Source organism: Ambystoma mexicanum, chromosome 12, assembly GCF_040938575.1.
Source record: "Ambystoma mexicanum isolate Mex_15411 chromosome 12, UKY_AmexF1_1, whole genome shotgun sequence".
Lineage (NCBI taxonomy): Eukaryota > Metazoa > Chordata > Amphibia > Caudata > Ambystomatidae > Ambystoma > Ambystoma mexicanum.
This window is the reverse complement of record NC_090936.1, coordinates 19,511,677-19,530,813: the sequence shown is the minus strand read 5'-3', so window position 1 is coordinate 19,530,813 and position 19,137 is coordinate 19,511,677. Positions and strand designations below refer to the sequence as shown.

The window sequence follows — 19,137 nt, the reverse complement described above, 5'->3', positions numbered from 1 at the left end:
CTGGTTTGATGATTTTCTTTATAAGGAATGGCCCATAATATAGAGGAGCCAATTTATTTGGTCGCAAATGCCGTGGTAGTAGTTTCGAGGACAGCCAAACCTTATCCCCTATTGTGTAGGAGGGGCTAGGTCTTCGTTTGGAATCTGCATACAGTTTGGTCTGGGTCCTGGCCTTTTCTAATTGTTCTTTGGCTTCTCTTTGGACATTAATGAGCATTTCAATCCAGGAATCGACTGTTGGAACTGGTGTAGGATGAGGAAGGATGGAGGGTAGAACCGAAGGGTGGAATCCTTGGCTACAGAAAAAAGGACTGGTCTTAATAGCAGAGTGGTCCGAATTATTATATGCAAATTCTGCCACTGGTATTAAGAGGGACCAATCGTCCTGGACCTTGGTAGCAAAGCAACGGAGGTATTGTTCCAAGGTTTGGTTTACGCGGTCTGTGGCTCCGTTGGTTTGGGGATGATATCCCGAGGAAAGAGCGCGTTGGATTCCTAGTATTTGGCAAAGATGTTTCCAGAACTGGGAAATGTATTGGGGCCCTCTGTCTGATATGATCTTGGAAGGGAGTCCATGCAGTCGGAAAATGTGTTCCAGGAAAATTCCAGCAAGTTCTGACGAGGATGGTACTTTAAACAGAGGAGTAAAATGGGCCACATGGGTGAACAAATCAATGGTGACCATGATGGTTGTGTATCCCCTGGAAGGTGGTAATTCCACAATGAAATCTGTTGCTATGAATTCCCAAGGCCTTGTTGGAAGTGGAGGTTGCTGCAATAAACCCGCTGGTCTCTTATTGTCCTGTTTGTTTTGATTACAGACAGAGCATGCCTGGATATACCTTTGTACAACAGTTTTCACTCCAGGCCACCAAAATTGCCTTTGTATTAATCGGAGGGTGTTGGTAATACCACGGTGCCCGGAGTAAAGAGTATCGTGACAGAGATTTATTATCCTTTGCTGTAGTTTTTGTGTTGGGATGACCAAGGCATTGTCTTTGAACAAGTATCCATCTTTGGTCTTCAGTTTCCACTGGTTCCTGTCCGAGATACCTTTCCAGAGTTCCGAGGATTGAGTCTGACAGCGGACTTCATCTAGGAGGCTGGTCGCCTGGGCTACAATTATTGTGTGGGGAAACATCTTGGGAAATGCTCGGTCATCAGGAGGTTCATAGTCAGGGCGCCGAGACAAGGCGTCAGCAATTACGTTTTGTGTTCCCGGAACATGGTGAATTTGGAACTGGTAATGAGCAAAGAAGAACGCCCAACGGGCCTGACGGCTGTTCCTGCATTCCAGGGCCTGTAACACTTGGAGATTTTGATGGTCCGTCCGAACCTGGACAGAATGTTTAACTCCTAGAAGTAAATGACGCCACTCGGTGAAGGCTTGGCGGATGGCTAGAAGTTCCTTTTCTAAGACTGAGTAATGAGTTTCACTGGAGGTCAATGTCCGTGAAAGATAGGCAATAGGATGTTCCAGTCCGTCATCTAGTTCCCGTTTCAGAACTGCTGCGATGGCATAGTTAGAGGCATCTGTTTCCACTAAGAATGGTCCATTTATATCAGGTTGAACCAGGATGGGGGCTTGTGTAAATTCTGTTTTTAGGCGTTGGAAAGCCTTCTCCTGGGCTGGGGTCCATCGATAGGGAGTATCTTTTTTCAATAAGGAGATGATCGGTTGAACAATCTCGGAGAAGGATGGTAAAAACTTCTGATAGGAATTGGCCAAGCCCAGGAAAGATTGGATCTGTTTTACGGAGGTCGGAGTTGGCCAGGATAGTATGGCTTTAACCTTGGATTGATCTATGCCTATGCCATCTGGACTAAGGACAAATCCTAGGTAGTGAACAGTGGAAACATGAAAAAGGCATTTCTCGGGTTTTGCTAGAAGCTTGTGTTCACGTAGCTGTTGTAACACTGATTTAACATGTTCTTCATGCTTGAGAGGATCCTTAGAGAATATCAAAATATCGTCCAAGTAGACGATGACGAAAAGAAATAGCATATCCGAAAACACCCGGTCCATGAAGCGTTGGAAGATTGCCGGAGCATTAGAGAGTCCAAAGGGCATGACCAAGTATACGTAATGACTGAAGGGTGCTCTGAAGGCTGTCTTCCATTCGTCACCTTCTCTAATACGAATCAAGTGATAAGCACCCCTAAGATCCAATTTGGTGAATATTACAGCTCCTTTTACGGCTTCCAGGATATCCAAGATCAAGGGTAATGGATAACGATCCTTAAGGGTGCACTGATTAAGACATCGATAATCAAGACAAGGTCTGAGTTCCTTGGTGTCTTTTTTAGGAACAAAGAATAATGAAGCTCCAGCCGGAGACTTGGATGGGCATATGGTACCATTTTTTAGGTTAGTATCTAGGTATTCACGAAGGGCCTTTTTCTCTGGTTCAGACAGGATGAACATCCTGCCAAAGGGAATCACGGCTGAAGGTTCAGTCTCAATAGCACAGTCCGCAGGCCTATGGGGTGGCAGGGCTTGGACAATAGCAGAAGAGAACACATCAGCGTATTCTGGTAGGTTTTAGGAACCTGCTGAGTTGTTGAATGTACTTCTGATGTAGTTGGTGAAGGATCCTGGAGCAGACAATGGGACATACAAAACTCAGAACCTAAGAACAGGGAACCAGCTGTCCAATTGATGTATGGGTTGTGTTTCTGCAGCCAGGGCATTCCCAACACCATTGGGTAATGGGCAGATTTTATGATGTCAAACTTTATCCTTTCTTGATGATGGTTTATAGCAAGCTCAATTTCCTTAGTCTTAAGGGTTATGGGTCCAGAAGAAAGAGGTCTTCCATCAATTGCTTCCACTGGTTGCTGGACGTTCCGGGATTCGTAAGGAATATGGTGTTTAAGGACCCATTCCTGATCTATGAATATTCCCATGGCCCCACAGTCCACTAGTGCCAGAATGGGGTAGGATTCCTTCTCAGATGACGATAGAAAAGCCTGTAAGACTACCAGAGAGTTTTGTCCAGGAGAGTTCAAGGATGGTATAGATGTGGAGCCTGAATCTCTCTCCCGAAACTGAGCTCCATCTAGGATCGGGAGCTGGCGTTTCCCGAACGCCGTGGAGGGGCTAAGGGACATTCTCTGACTAAATGCTTGTCCGAGGCACAGTACATGCATAAGCCAGTATGGATCCTTCTCAGCCTTTCTTGAGGGGATATGGGTCCACGGAAGGCCCCTAGCTGCATGGGTGCGGGTTCATTTGTAGGAGCAGGAGAATCTTCGGATTTTGAAGGGCTTGCAAGAGGATTTTTTTGGATGGTTGACTTGGTCTTCCTTTTCTCTGCCTTTCTTTCCTGGATTCGGAAATCAATTTGTAGAGCAAGATCCATAAGTGCCTGGTAAGAACTAGGACGTGCTACCCTCGCTAATTCGTCCTTAACATCTTCATTTAGCCCTCTTCGAAAGAGGGTGAAGCAAGCTTCAGAAGGCCAACCCGCTTCTTTAGCCAATTGCTTGAATCGAGTTACGTAGGTGAGCATGTCCTGAGAGCCTTGCTGGAAATCAAGTAAACGTTCTTGAGCACTAAAGACCTGTTCAGGGCGGTCAAACATAGTTTTTAGTGCTTGAATGAATCCATCATAATCATCCAAAATAGAATCTCCGGTGTTAACTAATGGTGTGGCCCAGGCTAAGGCATTCCCGGAGAGGTGAGAAATAATAAAGCCCACTTTAGCCCTGGGGTGGAAAAATAATAAGGTTTAAAGGTGAAGTGGACCAAACAAGAATCCAGGAATCCTCGAGGGTTTTTGCACAGCCGTCATATTTGTCAACAATGCCGCCCAATAACACGCTGTCCCTTGAGGCAGAGTCGCGTGAGAGTACCAATTGTTTCAGCGCGGCGTTCTCCGCTTTCAAGTTCTGTACTTCGGTCGATAGTTCTTGCATGCCACGCATAAGACCCTGGATGGCCGCCTCCATGTCTGTATCGACTTCGGTCAGGTCGCGTCTCACTCTGTCACAGGTTTCCCCCCTTCTCACCTGTCTATGTTGCCTGATGTCCTCCTTGGGGGGAGTCTTCTTTCGTATGGTTCAGGACTTAAATAAGCCCGCTCGGCCGTCCTCGGCTTCCAGATTACGTTCAGCTTCGATGTCCAGGATCACAGAAAACTCCAGGAGAAGAAGGAGTTGGGGGCGCGCGGAAGCGGCACAGAGATTCCGGGAAGTAGAAAAGAAGGAAGAAGTCGAAAGAAGGGAATCCAGGAGCCAGGGAATAGCAAGTAGCGCTAGAGGAGTTTGGAACACACGTCCGAACACAGCTAGTAGCAGCGTTGAGATGCGCGGGCCGCGGGGGTGTGGCTTCTTTATAGAGGACGCTGCGTAGAACGTGAAGACTGGTGAGCAGCGTGCTGAGCTTGCCGCCATGTTGGTAGTATTATGGAGTGTAAGGCCTGACGTGACAGGGACCAGGAAGCCCAGAAGGGGCGAGTTCGATGGTTCATGACATACGGGGCTCATTCAATAAGAGGAGCAATGACATCTAAAGCATATAGCGTAAGAGCATGGTTAGAGGACATTTTAAAGGTAGCGGACTGGTCGAATGAGTTTACACGGACTTCTACTTTCGACCAGTAGGTCATGTGCCTGTGTTGGTGGTGATTAAGCTTTGAACAAGCATAATCCGATCAATCGTTGTATGAAATGTAATTGATATATGGATTAAATGTTTTATGCAATAATGTTGTTAAAAGGAATTGTGTTCAAACGATTATCCACCCTATCATGACTAGCCTCAGCCTTGTTATTTGATTATTTGGCAGGATCAGAGAATAGGACAGCAGGATCCTGAGAAAGGCAGGAGGAAGAAATAATTATGTTTCAGCGTCTACCAGTTGGGGTGTACGTTATAACATTTTTGAGACAGACAAAGAAAGAGGAAGGACAAGGATATGAAGCTGAGGTTATGGACTAATAGAGAGGAGATTGGTGGAAATTATCACATGTTCCACTTCATACCCTATCATAAATGGACTACAAAAAGAATAGCTTTTATTGGGAAATGTAGTTTCTTTTTGTGTTAATTTATGTGTACTGGTATTTTTTTTATAATGCTGCACGAGACTGAAGTAAAGAAAGAAAAGCATAATCCTTTGCCTCTGTGTATTTAATAGAATCTTGACTTTCTATAACGTTAGTATGGAAAATCAGTATTTTATTAGATCAGAGGACTTTTTAGCTCTAGGTGTGTTCGAGATACCATCTCTCTCTTTCTCTGACAGTTATTAGATATTTAAAGCCCGACAGTTATTAGATATTTAAAGCCCTTTGTCATAATCTGTGCTGGGGCCTGATTATGGGCTGTGTGTGTTATGATGGTGTGGTGATGTCACTGACATTCTATGTGGAGCATACATGCCAACCCTCCCGATTTAGGCGGGTGACTCCTGATTTTTCAGTGAAAAATTGGGCTATTTTTCACTGTCTCCCGCCTGAAATAGCTGTAGCCCCAATGCATTCCTATGGGAAATGTTGGTCTCCCGATTTCCCTTTGGAAATCTCCCTCCCAGCTGTGTCTGAATGTTGGAATGTATGATGTGGAGTGTTGGTGGAGATTTGAGTGCTGGGTTCTACTGGTGTCAGTTGGACCTAATGTGCTGGGCTGGATGGATGTCCCAGTGCTTTCTCTACTTAAGAACTGGAGAATAAACCTACATGTAAACTTACCATCGGGTGGTTCCTGTTCTGTGAAGAAGGTGGCTTAGTTTACCACACCCTTGCATATTATAGGGATTTCATTTAACAATGTTTTAAAAAAATAACATGAATTACTATTTGATGCAATGTATTTTACTTATGCTATGTATTGATGAATAAAGTATTAATATATGTGAATGTTATCTACTTTGTGAAAAGTTCTTTGAACTGAAATACAATTAAAAACATTTTATTTTTTTTAATCCACTTATGCTGCTTTTTTTTGCTTGTAATTTTGGAATATGTTTTTTAACAACATTTTTGAGTAAGGTTTGTTTTAAAAGAGCGCACAAATAAAAAAGTTAGAAAGTATAATAAATAATGTGTGTATGCGGATTCTCTGAAGAGCCAAGGCTCTCCTCGGCAACAGAGCCCCCCCCCCCAGCGCAGCTCCCTGAAGACATTATGGGCCGAGCCCTATCCCGCGGTGGGCGTGGCCTGGCATGCAAATAGACCCGAGGCACGGTGCTGAGGCGGCGGCGGCACGCCCTCGCAGTTGATTGGCGCGCGGGGCAACTGTCGCCTGCACCCGGCAACTGCCAGTCAGCAGCGCTCGCGCCACGCGCGTCTGGAGCTTGTGTGGATGGCGATGAGTCAGCTGCGTCACACGCTGGACTGTGAGGGGCCGCCGGCCGCCTGCCCGCCCACTGGCCGAGCGGCAGCACATGGTAAACTCGTAGGGCCACACACGTTCTCATCGAAGGGGAAACATATGGGGGGGAGGGGGGGAGGGGGGGATCCGCAGGCCGGGCCTACCCGGAGGAGGCGCGAGACCGTAGTGTGTGCAGCTCACATGAAGCTGGAACATCCTCCAGGGTAGGCCCGCGGACTGCCACCCCATGGAGACGCGTGCCATCGTCGTGGTTATTCTATGACGCGTTTGCTGTGTGATGCAACAGACTTACATCAGACAGACTACTGTAAGGATGCTCCCATTTTCATTTTAAATGAATGGCATGCATTGTAATTATTGGTTCGACAAGAGGTAAGTACTTTGCGAGGCAGATTTTGCTTATTGTGCACTGTCGGAATTCACCGCAGGTTTATGCATAATTGCACACCACTTCCAGAAAATGCAGTTGCATCATGGATATCTGCTTTTAGCATAGCAGGTTGAAGACCCCCTCACCACTCCCCCCCCCCTGTCAAGTGTACATTAGTCCCTTGTCCCTTTTCATTACTTAAGTGAAAGTATGCCTATGCTAGATATCCAATCCCACCATATACCCCCTTTTTCTTTTTTTTTTTTTTTACAGAGGCCCCCCTGGTTCACCCTCCCCAAATTTTGGTTAATCTAATTGCACCTACAAGCTCTTGTGTGCCACTGTTTGTTCTTTTTGCCTGGCTTTGCAGATATTATGACGTGGCGAGCAGGGCCAGCGGATTGTTTTATATTAATCATTTTTGCCTGCTGGGATGGTCTGTACAGAAGCAGGACCATATACCTCCCCTTTCATTAGTGGCAGGTTCGCTCGGGTAAGTTTGTCCTTATGCTGCAGCCCTGGCAGGGAACATGGAAGAGGAAGTGGGCAGATCACCTTCCTTTGAGATAACTGCATATAATTGGTAAGTAATGTGGAGTATGCATGGTATGTTGTGGGGCTAAAGCTGAGCCTCAAAAAGACTTCAGTTTATTTAACCTTTTTCTTGCCATACTATGGATGTTAAGAGACCCTGAAAGCAGACTCCCAGGTGGTTCCCAGGCACAGCTGGATAAGATTGTGGGCATTCTGCATAAAGGGGGCAAAAAGAGGACGAAGCCACATAGGAGAAATCCCTCCCCCTTATTGTCTTTCTCAACTTCCACAATAGTCATTTATTCAGAGAGAGACGAGAAATGGAAACTGATGTTTGCGGGCATTAAGGCAGAGATGATTGGCAGCACACCATGCCTGAAGAGCAGTCGGACAGTCAAGGATGAGAGGAGGAACAGGAGGCCGTAGAGAAAAGCTTTAAGGAGAGCTGCGTTTCGTCTGCATAACACTGGAAGGGAGGATAGAAGGAGGAGATCCGGGCCAGAGGGACAAGGTAGATGTTGAAGAACCACGGCAAGAGGGTAGAGCCATGATGGACGAAGCAAGAGGAGCGTGTGTTAGGGGAGTGAAAAGGGCCCAGTTGAACCTAGGAAGGATGGTCAGTGAGGAATGAGGTCAACCAGGCCAGTGCCAGGCCCGTGGTCAGGGTGGCATGATTGACCATGTCGAAGGCAAAGGAAAGATCCAGAAGGATAAAAACGGATGGAGAGTTGGAATCAAGATTTGAGAGCAAGTCTTCATGGGTGTTCAGTAGAGCAGTTTCCATGCCTCTGGCTGCTCTGAAGCCAGACTTGTGGTTGTGGAGACAGCCAACAGATTCAGTGTGTTGGATCAGTTGGGAAATTACCAACTTCTTCAGGAATTTGCCCAGGAAGGGGTTAATGGATGTAGGGGGGTAGTAAGTCGAGCAGGATGGGTGAGCAGGGGGCGTTTTGTGGAAAGGATGCACAAGGGAGTGCTTGAGGGGTAGCGGGAAGGAGCCAGTGGCAAACGAGTGATTACAGAAATCGGCCAAGTCCGGCCCAAGGGAAGCAATGTTGTCCTGGATGGTTCTGGAGGAGCAGGAGAGCACCTGTTTGGAGGAGACTTTCATAGAGCGGACTTGTCTAGTGACCTCATCCAATGCTCTGGGCGAGAAAGACGAGAGTAGGAGGGAAGAGGAGAGGGGGGGGCCAAGGTGTCCTGAGTTTTGGTTAAGAAGTGGGCGACCAGTGAAGTACAGAGCATCGGGGATTGCAGGGGAGAAGTGGAGACTGCAGAAGGATTGGTGAGTTCCTTGCAGATTTTAAACAGTTTGCCCGTTTTGTTAGTGTCCCCAGAGATGCAGGCTTGGATATAGGCCCTCTTCTTTGAGCGGATAGAGAGTCTGTATTGCCTTTGGAGCAGGCCAGTCTGTCAGGATGTGCCTGCCACTTCTACTCGGGCTAGGTCGGAGTCATACCAGGTGATGCTCTTGGAGGCAGGCTTCATGCAGATCTTTATGGCAAGGGCAAGGATGTGCAGGGTGTTGGTGATGGAGAGGTGAAGATTAGCTATGGCAGAGTCAGTGTTGGAGTCTGGCAGGAGTTGGAGGGGGAATGATAGTGGCAGAAAAAGCAGCATTTGTCACTTCGCTTCATCGATATACTAACAGAGAAGGAGACTGGAGTGCAGGCAGAGGCTTAGCCGGGGAACATAAGAGATCCAGGTGAGATGACCGGAGAGCATGGTCAGACCAGGATAGAGGTGTAGTATGAGGGTTGGAGATGGGGATGTCTGATGAGATGAGAGCATCCAAGGTGTGCCCGGCTGAATGCGTCGGACCGGAGGGATGAATAGTGAGGGAAAGAGTCACAGAGGCTGCGGAAGACTCCAGTGGCCGAACCAGGAGAGTTAAGGTGAATAGTCAAATCTCTGAGTAGGAGAAGCTTGGAGATCAGAAGAGGTGAGTTCAGACCCCTCTGAGAGGAAGAGGGAGACCGGACTAGGCGTCCTGTAGATGGTGGCAAGAGTGTTGGAGAGATACCAAGCATGCAGACGAGGCATGCAAAGGAAGAGTAGGTCTGAATGGGAATTATAGTAGCAGGGACCCATTGCAGGAAGATCAAGGCCACTCCGCCTCCTGACCGGTTAGGACTGGGCTTAGAGAGGATCTTTTAGACCTCAGGGAGGAGTGTGTCAAAAGCAGTGACAACGCCGGCAGTGAACCATGTCTCGGTGAGAGTGAGAACGTCAAGGTCAAAGTCTTCAAGAAGGAGACAGGTGTCCAGTCAAAGGATCGATTACAAAAGGCTCGAATGCAAAAGGTGAGAGTCAATAGGGTCAAAAACCAAAGGTTCCATTTTGTTTTTCAATTTATATATTTATTTTTGGGTTTCCGTGTAGGTAAAAAAAAGTGGTTTTTACCACAAAAACAGGGGTTGGGGGGGAACCCCCACCAAAAAAATATATTTAAAAAACATTTTTTCAAACCTTTTGTTTTTGTGACTATTGGCTCGAACCTTTTGTCATTCGACCCTTTGCAGTCGATCCTTTGACCTATACCAAGGAGACAGATATCAGAGGAGTGTTTAACAGCAGAGCGAGAGTTGAGGATAGCGAGGTGAAGCTGATTACCACCTTTGAAGGTCTTCGAAGGAGCGGTACAGGGATGTGGTATACATGTCGCTAGTGAAAGATCAAGAGGGGTGGCAGAAGAAGGGAGGAAGTTGATGAGAGATGGAAGACCCTTATCAAGAAGAGAGCCCCGGGCCATGACAGTGCCATTCTGATAGACATTAAAGATGCAAATGGAGGATGAGAAGCCTGCCAAGAGTACTTCCCATCTGGTGCCACCATTAATGGGTGACGAGAAGGGGAGAGGACAGAGACCATGTGGGGAGTTCATAGGTCCGGAGAGGGAGCAGCAAAGAGGATATCCGTGACAGACTGCCTGGAAGAAGCATTGACATCGATGTTAGGAATAGGCAGGCCTGGATTGGAGACCAGGGGATCTTTTCTGAACGTTCTCCTTCTAGGCATTGAGAGGCAGGTAGGGTAGGTGATAGAGTAGCAGTTTGAGTAAATAGGAGAGACGGAGAGCACTATGGAGGGAGAGAGCAGAGGGAGAGAGACAGAGAAACAGTAATACACGGAGCAACTACACAATGCATGACGAACTCACCAGGCGGGCTAGCAGCACGACAGTTGCAGACAAGCCAGGTCCATGAGAGAAGAATTCCAGACGAGTGAAGAGATTCTCTGCAGCGACACAAAGTGGGTCCACTTGAAGCAGATATGTACCCTGCAGCCCGGGTCTATGCAAGGGTTCCTCCCAGAACCTCACGGAATGCTGCCTCCAGTCTTCCGCTACAGCCAGACAGGATGCAGCTCCCCTCCAAGTGACCACCAGTCAGGGAATCAGGGGCACAGTATGGCAAGGTCTCCAGTGCAGCAGCCCTTAGCACCCCTTTATCAGCAAACCAGTGGTGCAACAAACACAAATGAACAACCCCAATAGGCCTCCAAGCGGCAGGGGCCGTCCCACATCAAGTGGAGCACAAAAATACAGTGGGGTAGTAGCAAAAGGGGAACTAGCATATAGGGAGCAGTGAAAGGCCGGCAGCACACTCCATCCTCTGCAGCTCCCAATTCGTTGGCACAGCCTTATATGGTATTAGTTTGTTCTGGCCAAGTTATCAGAGTTCTCTGCAAGATGTGACAATTCACTGGCAAACGAGCCAGACTATGACGTACCTCTTTCATAAGTGTAAATGTTGCACTTCCCATCCAATCTGTTTCATAGTCTTGGTTACCTCACTGGTAGTTTCTTCTGGCGATGAGGTCTGCCACATGACTGTTTGCTGTTACTTTTCTTGAATTTTTTTACTTGTTCTTGCTTTTGATCCTGGCGCCTTGTCTCCGGCTTAACCCCCCCTCTTTCTTACCTCCCAAGCGTCTCTCAGTCTTGGTTGTGTTTTGGCATGATGCAGGGATCGGAATTAAGATTGCATAAGCAGTAACTAAAAGCGGCTCCTGGGTATTGAGACAGGGATGGTATCAAGAGAGACAACACTGACAACAGAACTCAAGTTTCAACAAGCTTTATTAAAATATCAGGGTGGTGTAAGGCTATATAGTTAATATAGTTCCAATAGCTATTGGATTAACCAATGTTCTGCCAAATCTTGAGGTTACCTTCCCAAGTTCAATTTAGCACAGTTCACAAAAAGGGGGTCTTGAGGTTCCCTTCCCCAAGACTGCATTTCTTAGTTCTTTAAGTTCTCAGGATTCCCTTCCCCAAGACTGCACTGTAGTACTCGATTGACTTGCCACGAAGTCTTAGGCTTCTCACCATCTAGGGCCCCGTGGTCTCTGCGCAGTTGACGGACCACACGGTCCACCCATCACATGTCACGCAACCAGGAGCCCTGTGCTTCTCCATGACTTGATTTGCACTGTAGGTGAACTTCACAGTGGGGAACTCCCAGATCTAGGCGCAGTTGTCAGACCTCACGGTCAACCTATCACATGTCGTGCAACCATAAGTTCCTCCTCTTTGGCCTCTGTTACATTCTTGTACATCAGTCTTTTGCAAGTCTCCTCCACATTGGTTTGTTAACCTCTTTGCTTTAGTTGCGTTTGCAATGCTGCTTTCACTTCAGTCGGCAGGGTTTGAAATTGAGATTCGATGAGCAGGAGCTAAACGCAGCTCCTGGGTGTCGGGCATCACCCTGATGGCAGGAGCTGCTGCAGGGGAACCAGGAGCTACCAGAGACGCTCCTTTTAACTTTTTGTCCATTTTGTATGAATCATTGTGCTTATCTGTATACTAGTTGTGTTCTAATTCTTCTTTATTAACATTCTCAAATACTCAAAGTTAATGTCACATTTACATGTTTGGAAAGCATCAGTTGGACCTAGGAGCCAAAAGTGGCGGCTCCTGGTATCTGTTGTTTCAAGCTAACCATGCCCTACTATACTAGAACGAGGAGCTAAATAGCTCCCAGCACCCCTCAATTTCGAACCCTGGTCTGACGCTCCTTGTCAGTTTATTTGCCAGTGTTCATTCAGTGTTTAAAATGCTGGTGTTTAATATGCCTTGGTTTTTCTTCAAACAATACTTTCTCTCCTGCTCGGTATTTAATATTGCATATTTTCATTCACACTGTGCTTCTCATTCAGTTCTGTATTTAAACCTGTGTAATTGTTCAAACAGTATTGTTTGTTCAGTTCGGTATTCAAGATTGAGTATTGGGACATGTAAGGTATACGGCTCGGGTGTTAGTCCATTTTCTCATTATGAGCTGTCCGTTAGAAAGTTTGTGTTGTGAAGGGGGGGGGGGTTGAGTTCCTGTATCCTACCTGGTAGGCTGGGGTAAAGGTGTTACAGGGAAGGGGATGATGCGTCTCGCCATCCGGTGTCCCACTCCCTAAATGCCCCTCACCCAGGTGATCCTCCTGCACTGGTCCACCCCCAGGAACTGGATCCAAAAGCGTTGGCTGTGTCCTGGCCACCTGGATGACAGATCCCCGGGGACTAGCGGGTGAGACACCATCAGGTTTCTCACAGTGTGTAGGGTCCCTATTATGCTGGTGAGGTACCTGTTGTCGGTGTTGTTAGAAGGCACGTAGGTACCGCAAGAATCGCCAGTCTTCTGGCAAACCCCCTCCTGCCATGGCCGTGAGGAGGTCCAGCACATAGCGGTTCTGCAACGTCATCAGCCGGATCGCTCGCATCTCTATCTTGATAGCTTTGAGGCTATGTTCATTGTCATTGGCCAGCTGTATCACCTCCTGATGCACGATCTGGAGCCATTTCGCATTCGTGGCTGCTTGCGCTCCTGATAGCAATAATAACGCAAAAAAGGTTCTTCTTTGCTGTACAGTCTATATTGGTATGTCTTTGAGCAATTTGAGGATTCTTGGGACCAATAGTTGGATCTTCGCCTTCTCCGTAGTTTTTCTTTCTTCTTTTCTGGCAGGATATGGAATAAAGGCAGTGGTGGCAGCACTGTGATAGGTGCATCTGACACTGGTGCTGGGGTCGCCAAGCCACCTGGTTCCACTATCAAGTGCTCTTCAGGGACCTCTAGGCTCGGTGAGGCCAGTGAGCGGGTGCCCCTCCATAGTGGCTGGCCACACACCCAGTAGTTATCCATTAGTGGTGCTGTCCCTTTCTTGAGAACTGGTATGTATAATGTCTTATTGCACTTGCTGGTTCTCCCAAAGACAATTCCTTCATTGTAAAACACAGTTTGTATTCCTCCTGTTTTTGCACTTGTACTGGTTTCTCCATTGCCTCAATCCACATGAGTTTCGCCACATGATCATTCCAGTACTCTCTGCAAACCGTGTTCTATTTCTGGATCACTTCTTCTCTGAATCCCACTAGTCCTCCTGCCATTCGTTCTTGTTTAAGGAGGATAGCACAGGGGCAACGCGCTGGTCTTGGAAGCAAAACCACGCAGAGCAACAGAGGTTCAAATCCCGGATCCACGCTTAGAAACCAAACTCAGATATGGTATTAGGTGCGTTATTAAAAACAATTAAATAAATAAATACAGCTAGTTGTTTCTTGCCATCTGTTCGCCAAAAACTGCACACCCTCCAACATCAGCTAAGGTCTCTGTAAGCACTGCGGGCTCCTGGGGTTGCAAGCACACTCCAACTCGTCAGGGTCCATCATCACAAGTTGCACACTTTGTGCTTCAAAAGTGCTTTGCAGCCTGCAAAGTGTGAGATGGACCAGACCCTAAGTCTCCAAGAGCAAAATCTCCTGTGGCATTAATACCTTGGGTGCCCCTGGCACGTTCGCTATCTGGGAACAGATATGACTGCTCCCGTTAACCTTCTTTTTGCCCACTGAGTGCATGTCTGCGTACCAACTATTACTTAACTCTGGGTGGTGCACATCTTCAATAACATCTATACCCAGTCCCCTGTACTTATCAAACTTGTGTCTTCTTAGTTGTCTTTTAAAAGGCTTTTAAACACTGTTATGTGACATATTCAAAATGTTAGGAAACAGTAGGGCACAAACCAGTGGCATAACCAACTCAGTGAACTTGCTCATTTGTACTGCGGTGTCATTCATATAAGGAAAATATGCATTGTTAGTTACATTTGCAGCATTTAACACATTCGTAATACTCTTAACATTTACAGAGGACCATTCAGCTAAATAATTGGCAAGATTGGCACTAATTTTAGTACTATTAGTAACGTTCCATTGTCCCCTCTCTTTTTATATGACCTCCCCATATAAAACTACCTCCCTAATATAAACGTAGGCAAGGCAAATAATATAGCAATGCAATGGGTAGCACACATGTAGGTGGAGGAAAAACCGATCTCCCATTGAGTGGGCATTGGACCGCTCCTTTTGTTCTCTACCAAAGAAATGCACACAGGAAGTCATTTTTTTTAAAGAGAGAGAGAGCTTGAAAGTACTTTCTGTGCAAAACGATACACAGAAGCTCTTTTATGTATTGCAGAGGTAGGTTGGTTGCAGAACCTTTAAAAATGAAGATCAACCACACGCCAAAAACGAGCAAAAAACCTGCAGTTACATGTATTGCTTAAAAAACAGTCCAGAAGGAGACATTAAAGGAATGGTTCGGTCAGAAATTTTTATTGTCCCTACGGGTCGGCATGTGTTTTTAAGCCTAAGTCGCTCGATTTTAGAAAAATCTCCTGTGGACCTTACCTGAGTTTTCGTCCATTAAACGCACACGAAAACAGGCACCAGGGCGCTGCCATTTTGTGATAATTCTATTCACTTGCCCCATCGCCCTGGCTGACCTGCTTTTGCGGCACTAAATCATATACCCCACCTCTGAGCCTGTCATCAGCAGACGCGTACCACCCATTTCACTAGCCTAGCCTGTCCTGTCATCACCTTGTGCGGGGGTGCTTGAGGTACATCAGATAAGTGCAACTAATAACCCAATTCACAAACATTCACTGCAAGGGGAGTAGCATAGACAACCTCAAAGGGGCCATTATAGCTAGGCTTGCTCCACCGGCAGACAAAGTTCTTTATGAAGACACAGTCACCAGGGAAAAGGCGACATGGGCGAAGAAACAAATGCAGCCCTGGCAGTATCTTCAGTCCATAGCAGTGTGATCTGTTGAGAGATCAATGTTATGGCTTTGGTTAAGGCACATAAGTAGCTGTGACATTCGTCCCATAGAATAGACGCAGCCATGTGAGCATTAAATGCTCTCCTGATTTGAGATCGGGGCGTGTGCATGCGGCACCACCATGTTACCACCCGATGAGGCGATAAATGGTGATCCTTACAGTGCTGCGTGCGCATGTTGAACAGAGCAAGGGGCAAGCAGTGCACCCATTTTTTCTTTAATGTGGTCCAAAGCTTGGACAATTTACTTTTTAGAAGATCATTTACCCTATCCACAACCCCTTGGCCTGAGGGTAGTAAATTGTACACATTCGATGCTTGATACCCAATAATGCTGTGATTTCCTTGAGAAAGTGTGTGCCGTTATCGGACCTTATTGCCTTGCATAGCCTTCATGGAGGAAAAACCTCTCTGGCCAACAACCTGGCTAGAAATTTTGCATCTAGGTGTGCACAAGGACCAGCCTCCACCCACTGTGAGAAAGGACACACAACTACTATTAGGTAAGAAGGCCCATTACACCTTTCGCCCATATCTAGAAGCGCCTTTATAAGTGCTAAAAGTTCTGCTGTTTGGGCGAATAGTGCATGGGTAGTCTCTTTTGCACTATCACCTCGTAGACCCCTTCTACTAGGCGCACCACCACCACCCCAGTATGCCTGTGTCCTGGTCAATAGTTGCTGACCCATCAACGGAGAGCACCTCGCCTCTTCGAGCGGACTGTCCCTCACTTTTAAGATATCGTCCTCTTCTCCCTAAAATGTTACACGATTGTGCATTCCAAGATCTTCCTCTGTACATGGTTCTGTTAAAAAGGTGTCGGGGTTAACAGTTTTACACATCACTATATGAATATTTGGGCTGGACAGGATGATATCATACACGGATGCCCGCTGTGTAGTCAAAGTTGATTTTGAGCGCTCCAAGATGGCGAACACTGCATGCTCTGCACACAATGTTACGGAACACTGCATAGCAATTGTGGAGCTCTTCTCAATCACAAATTCAGCCACAGCAAGAGCCTGTTCACATGGGAATTACCCCTGCATCACAGAATCTAGCACTCCACTGTAGTAGGCCAATGACTTGTGGCCCATCCTGCTCTTTTGTGTGAGTATCGCAGTCATCAGTTGGCCATTGGAATGGGAGAACAGATACAATTCTTGGGTGTAATCAGTGGTTGCTAACACTGTGGCAGTGGCTATCACTTCAGATAATTGAAGCTGTTGACCATGTCCCCATCCCATATAATCTTATGGTCTCATTGCTGGGTCTCCTTGAGGCCATGCAGCAAGGGTCTGGTGTATGCTGCGTAATCTAAAATCCATCCCTTTCAATAGTTAAACAATCCTATAAATGTCTGCATTTCTTAGACAGTTTTGGGCTGGAGAGTGTTGCACACTGAGGCAGCGTGATTGGGTCCAATTTTCTTGCTGTGAACAGATATCAATTGACCTAAATAGAGCACTCCTTGGAGGCAATATTGCAGCTTCGCCTTGTCTACCTTGTGCCCCCTTATATGCCAACAGCTGGAGAAGGGTGCTGAAGTCCTTCCGGCACTGCTGCTCACTGTCACTGGATCCCAATAGGTCGTCAACATACTGAATGATGGTACTGGGCACTTGGATGTTCCCTAAGTCGGCATGGAATATCCTGTTGAAGATGCTAGGGGAATCATAATACCACTGAGGCAATCTTGTGTGCTTGAAACGCATCCCCCCATGCATAAACACGGTGAGGTGCTGCGAATCACTGTGCAGGGGTATTAAGAAGGTGTTTATAAGATCTACCACAATGAAATGGGTTGCCTCCTTTGGAATGCTGTACTGTATCATTGCAGGGTTCGGAACCACAGGGAATTCTGCCTGAACAATCAGAGGGCAAAGGTCCTGGATCATTCTCCAACTCCCCACTTTTGCCTTTTTGATCGGATAGATAGCTGTGTTGCATGAGAGGTGGAAGGTACTATTATTCCCTGATTCAGGAGGGCCATGATGGTGTTGCTTATTCCCTCCTCTGCCTCTTTAGATAGAGGATATTGCTTTGCTCGGGGCAACACTGCTCCTGGCTTGTGTGCTATTCGGACCTACGCTATTCCCTGAAAGAGCTCTACATCGTGGGCATTGGCTGTCCATAATCTCTCTGGGACCTGCTCTAGGTCGGTCTCAGTGAAGGGGTGGAGCAACAAGGGCCATCAAGTTACATTGTACCTTGCGATATTGTACCATGATCTCACAGGGTATACAAATTGCTAACACAATCTCTGTCTTCAACCCTGTCTTCCAACAATTCTGTATCTGTCACTTCTTTAAGGGGCACTGTTGGGTCTATACGCAGCACCGTCCGCCAATCGCACCCATGGGTATCTGTCCCGACCACAACAATCCTTTTAGCTGACTCAACCAGGCCCTGCAAATCTAGGGGCAGTATCGTACGTGCCACAAGCTCCGGTGTTACCACAGGGCAAAATATGAAATCTGAAGGTATCCGCCAAAACGCCTTGCCAATCTGGGGCACCACATCAAGCAATACTGTTATTCCATAGACAAACCAGTTTGGGTTTACATGGATGCCGCGGTCCACCACCTCCCTCCTCGGGCCTGAATGATGACCATTGCCCTTAAGGCACACATGTCTGGGGTGGCGCATGCCACCCAGAGGTCCGTAAAGGAAATGGCCATGTTCTACTAGCTCAACTTATCCTGTCCCAACAAATTAATGGGGGAGGCTTCTGAGTATAGTAAGGGTGCACGCACCACTTTCCCTCCTATTTTGATAGCTACCTCTTTTGGGTAGGGAACTGTTGCGACAGCCCCAAAGAATCCTTGCGTGTCGAGAGTTATAACTGATAGCTCAAAGTTTCCCTCACTGATGGATGATTTAGTGGCACCTGTGTCGACTTTAAAGATGAATTGCTTGTTACCTAACTCCGCGCTCGCCAAGGATTCCTCATCAGGGTGGGTAGTCATGGACAGGGCTGGGCACGCAAGAGTTTTCTGTGGGCTGTCCTAATCAGGGTAGGTGTTGGTACCTGGGAACGTGAAAGAGTTTCCCCCATGACACTGACCCTTCGAGAAGGTGCTACTGTCCCGTTTGGCACTACATTGGACGTGGACATTTGGCATCCGTATGGGTTTTTTTCGTTGGGCCATCTGTGCTTGTGGGTTAGGCGGTGCTTTTGTCTGCATGTGTGGGGGTTTTGGTGGTAATTGGGTGTAAGCCTGGTATATTTCGTAGGGTATAGAAGTGAACATCGGGGGCGGGATGGAGCATGGTTGCGGCAATGCAGGGGCCGGTTGGCTGTATGCGTTATGCATTGCTCCCTGTCTACTTATACATTCTCTTGCAAAGTGTCCCCACGTTCCACAACTCCAACACTAAGAAGGTCCCATACCGCCCCTGGGCCCCATTCCACCAAGCTCCCCTGTGCCCCCTTGTAAACCTCCTCTTCCCTGCTGCTGACCTCCTTGGTGCTACTCAAAATACTGGTTGAGGTTGAGGTCGGCTGCCCCATCGCCCATGTCTTCCGCCTGGCCAAAATGCTGCTATTCTCACGTCTGTGCACCTTTCACGCAGTCTTCGGCCTTTGCCGCATTCAAAACCTCTTGGGGGGCCTGGGACGATTGTCCCCGCTTCCCAACACTATTGTGGAATTCCTTGCATTGTTTAACTAGTTGGGTCATTCCTGGTCCTTTAGTGGCTACCAATAGCCACATCATCTTATGTTCTGAGTGTGGCCCCTAAATGTAATTTGTGTCCTTGTTCATTCATTTATT

General features: G+C 47.2%; 1 protein-coding gene across 2 annotated transcripts in view; it reads left to right on the top strand.

Annotated features, from left to right (window-relative positions):
• Nucleotides 1-6,281: 6,281 nt before the first annotated feature.
• SUV39H2 (SUV39H2 histone lysine methyltransferase) overlaps nucleotides 6,282-19,137 on the top strand; it is a 175,806-nt gene continuing 162,950 nt past the window's right edge. For both annotated transcript variants that reach the window (XM_069627834.1, XM_069627835.1), the window contains exon 1: nucleotides 6,282-6,392. In XM_069627834.1, coding sequence (XP_069483935.1) covers nucleotides 6,308-6,392 — 85 coding nt within the window. In that variant the 5' untranslated portion in view covers nucleotides 6,282-6,307. The remainder of the gene's footprint in view (nucleotides 6,393-19,137) is intronic.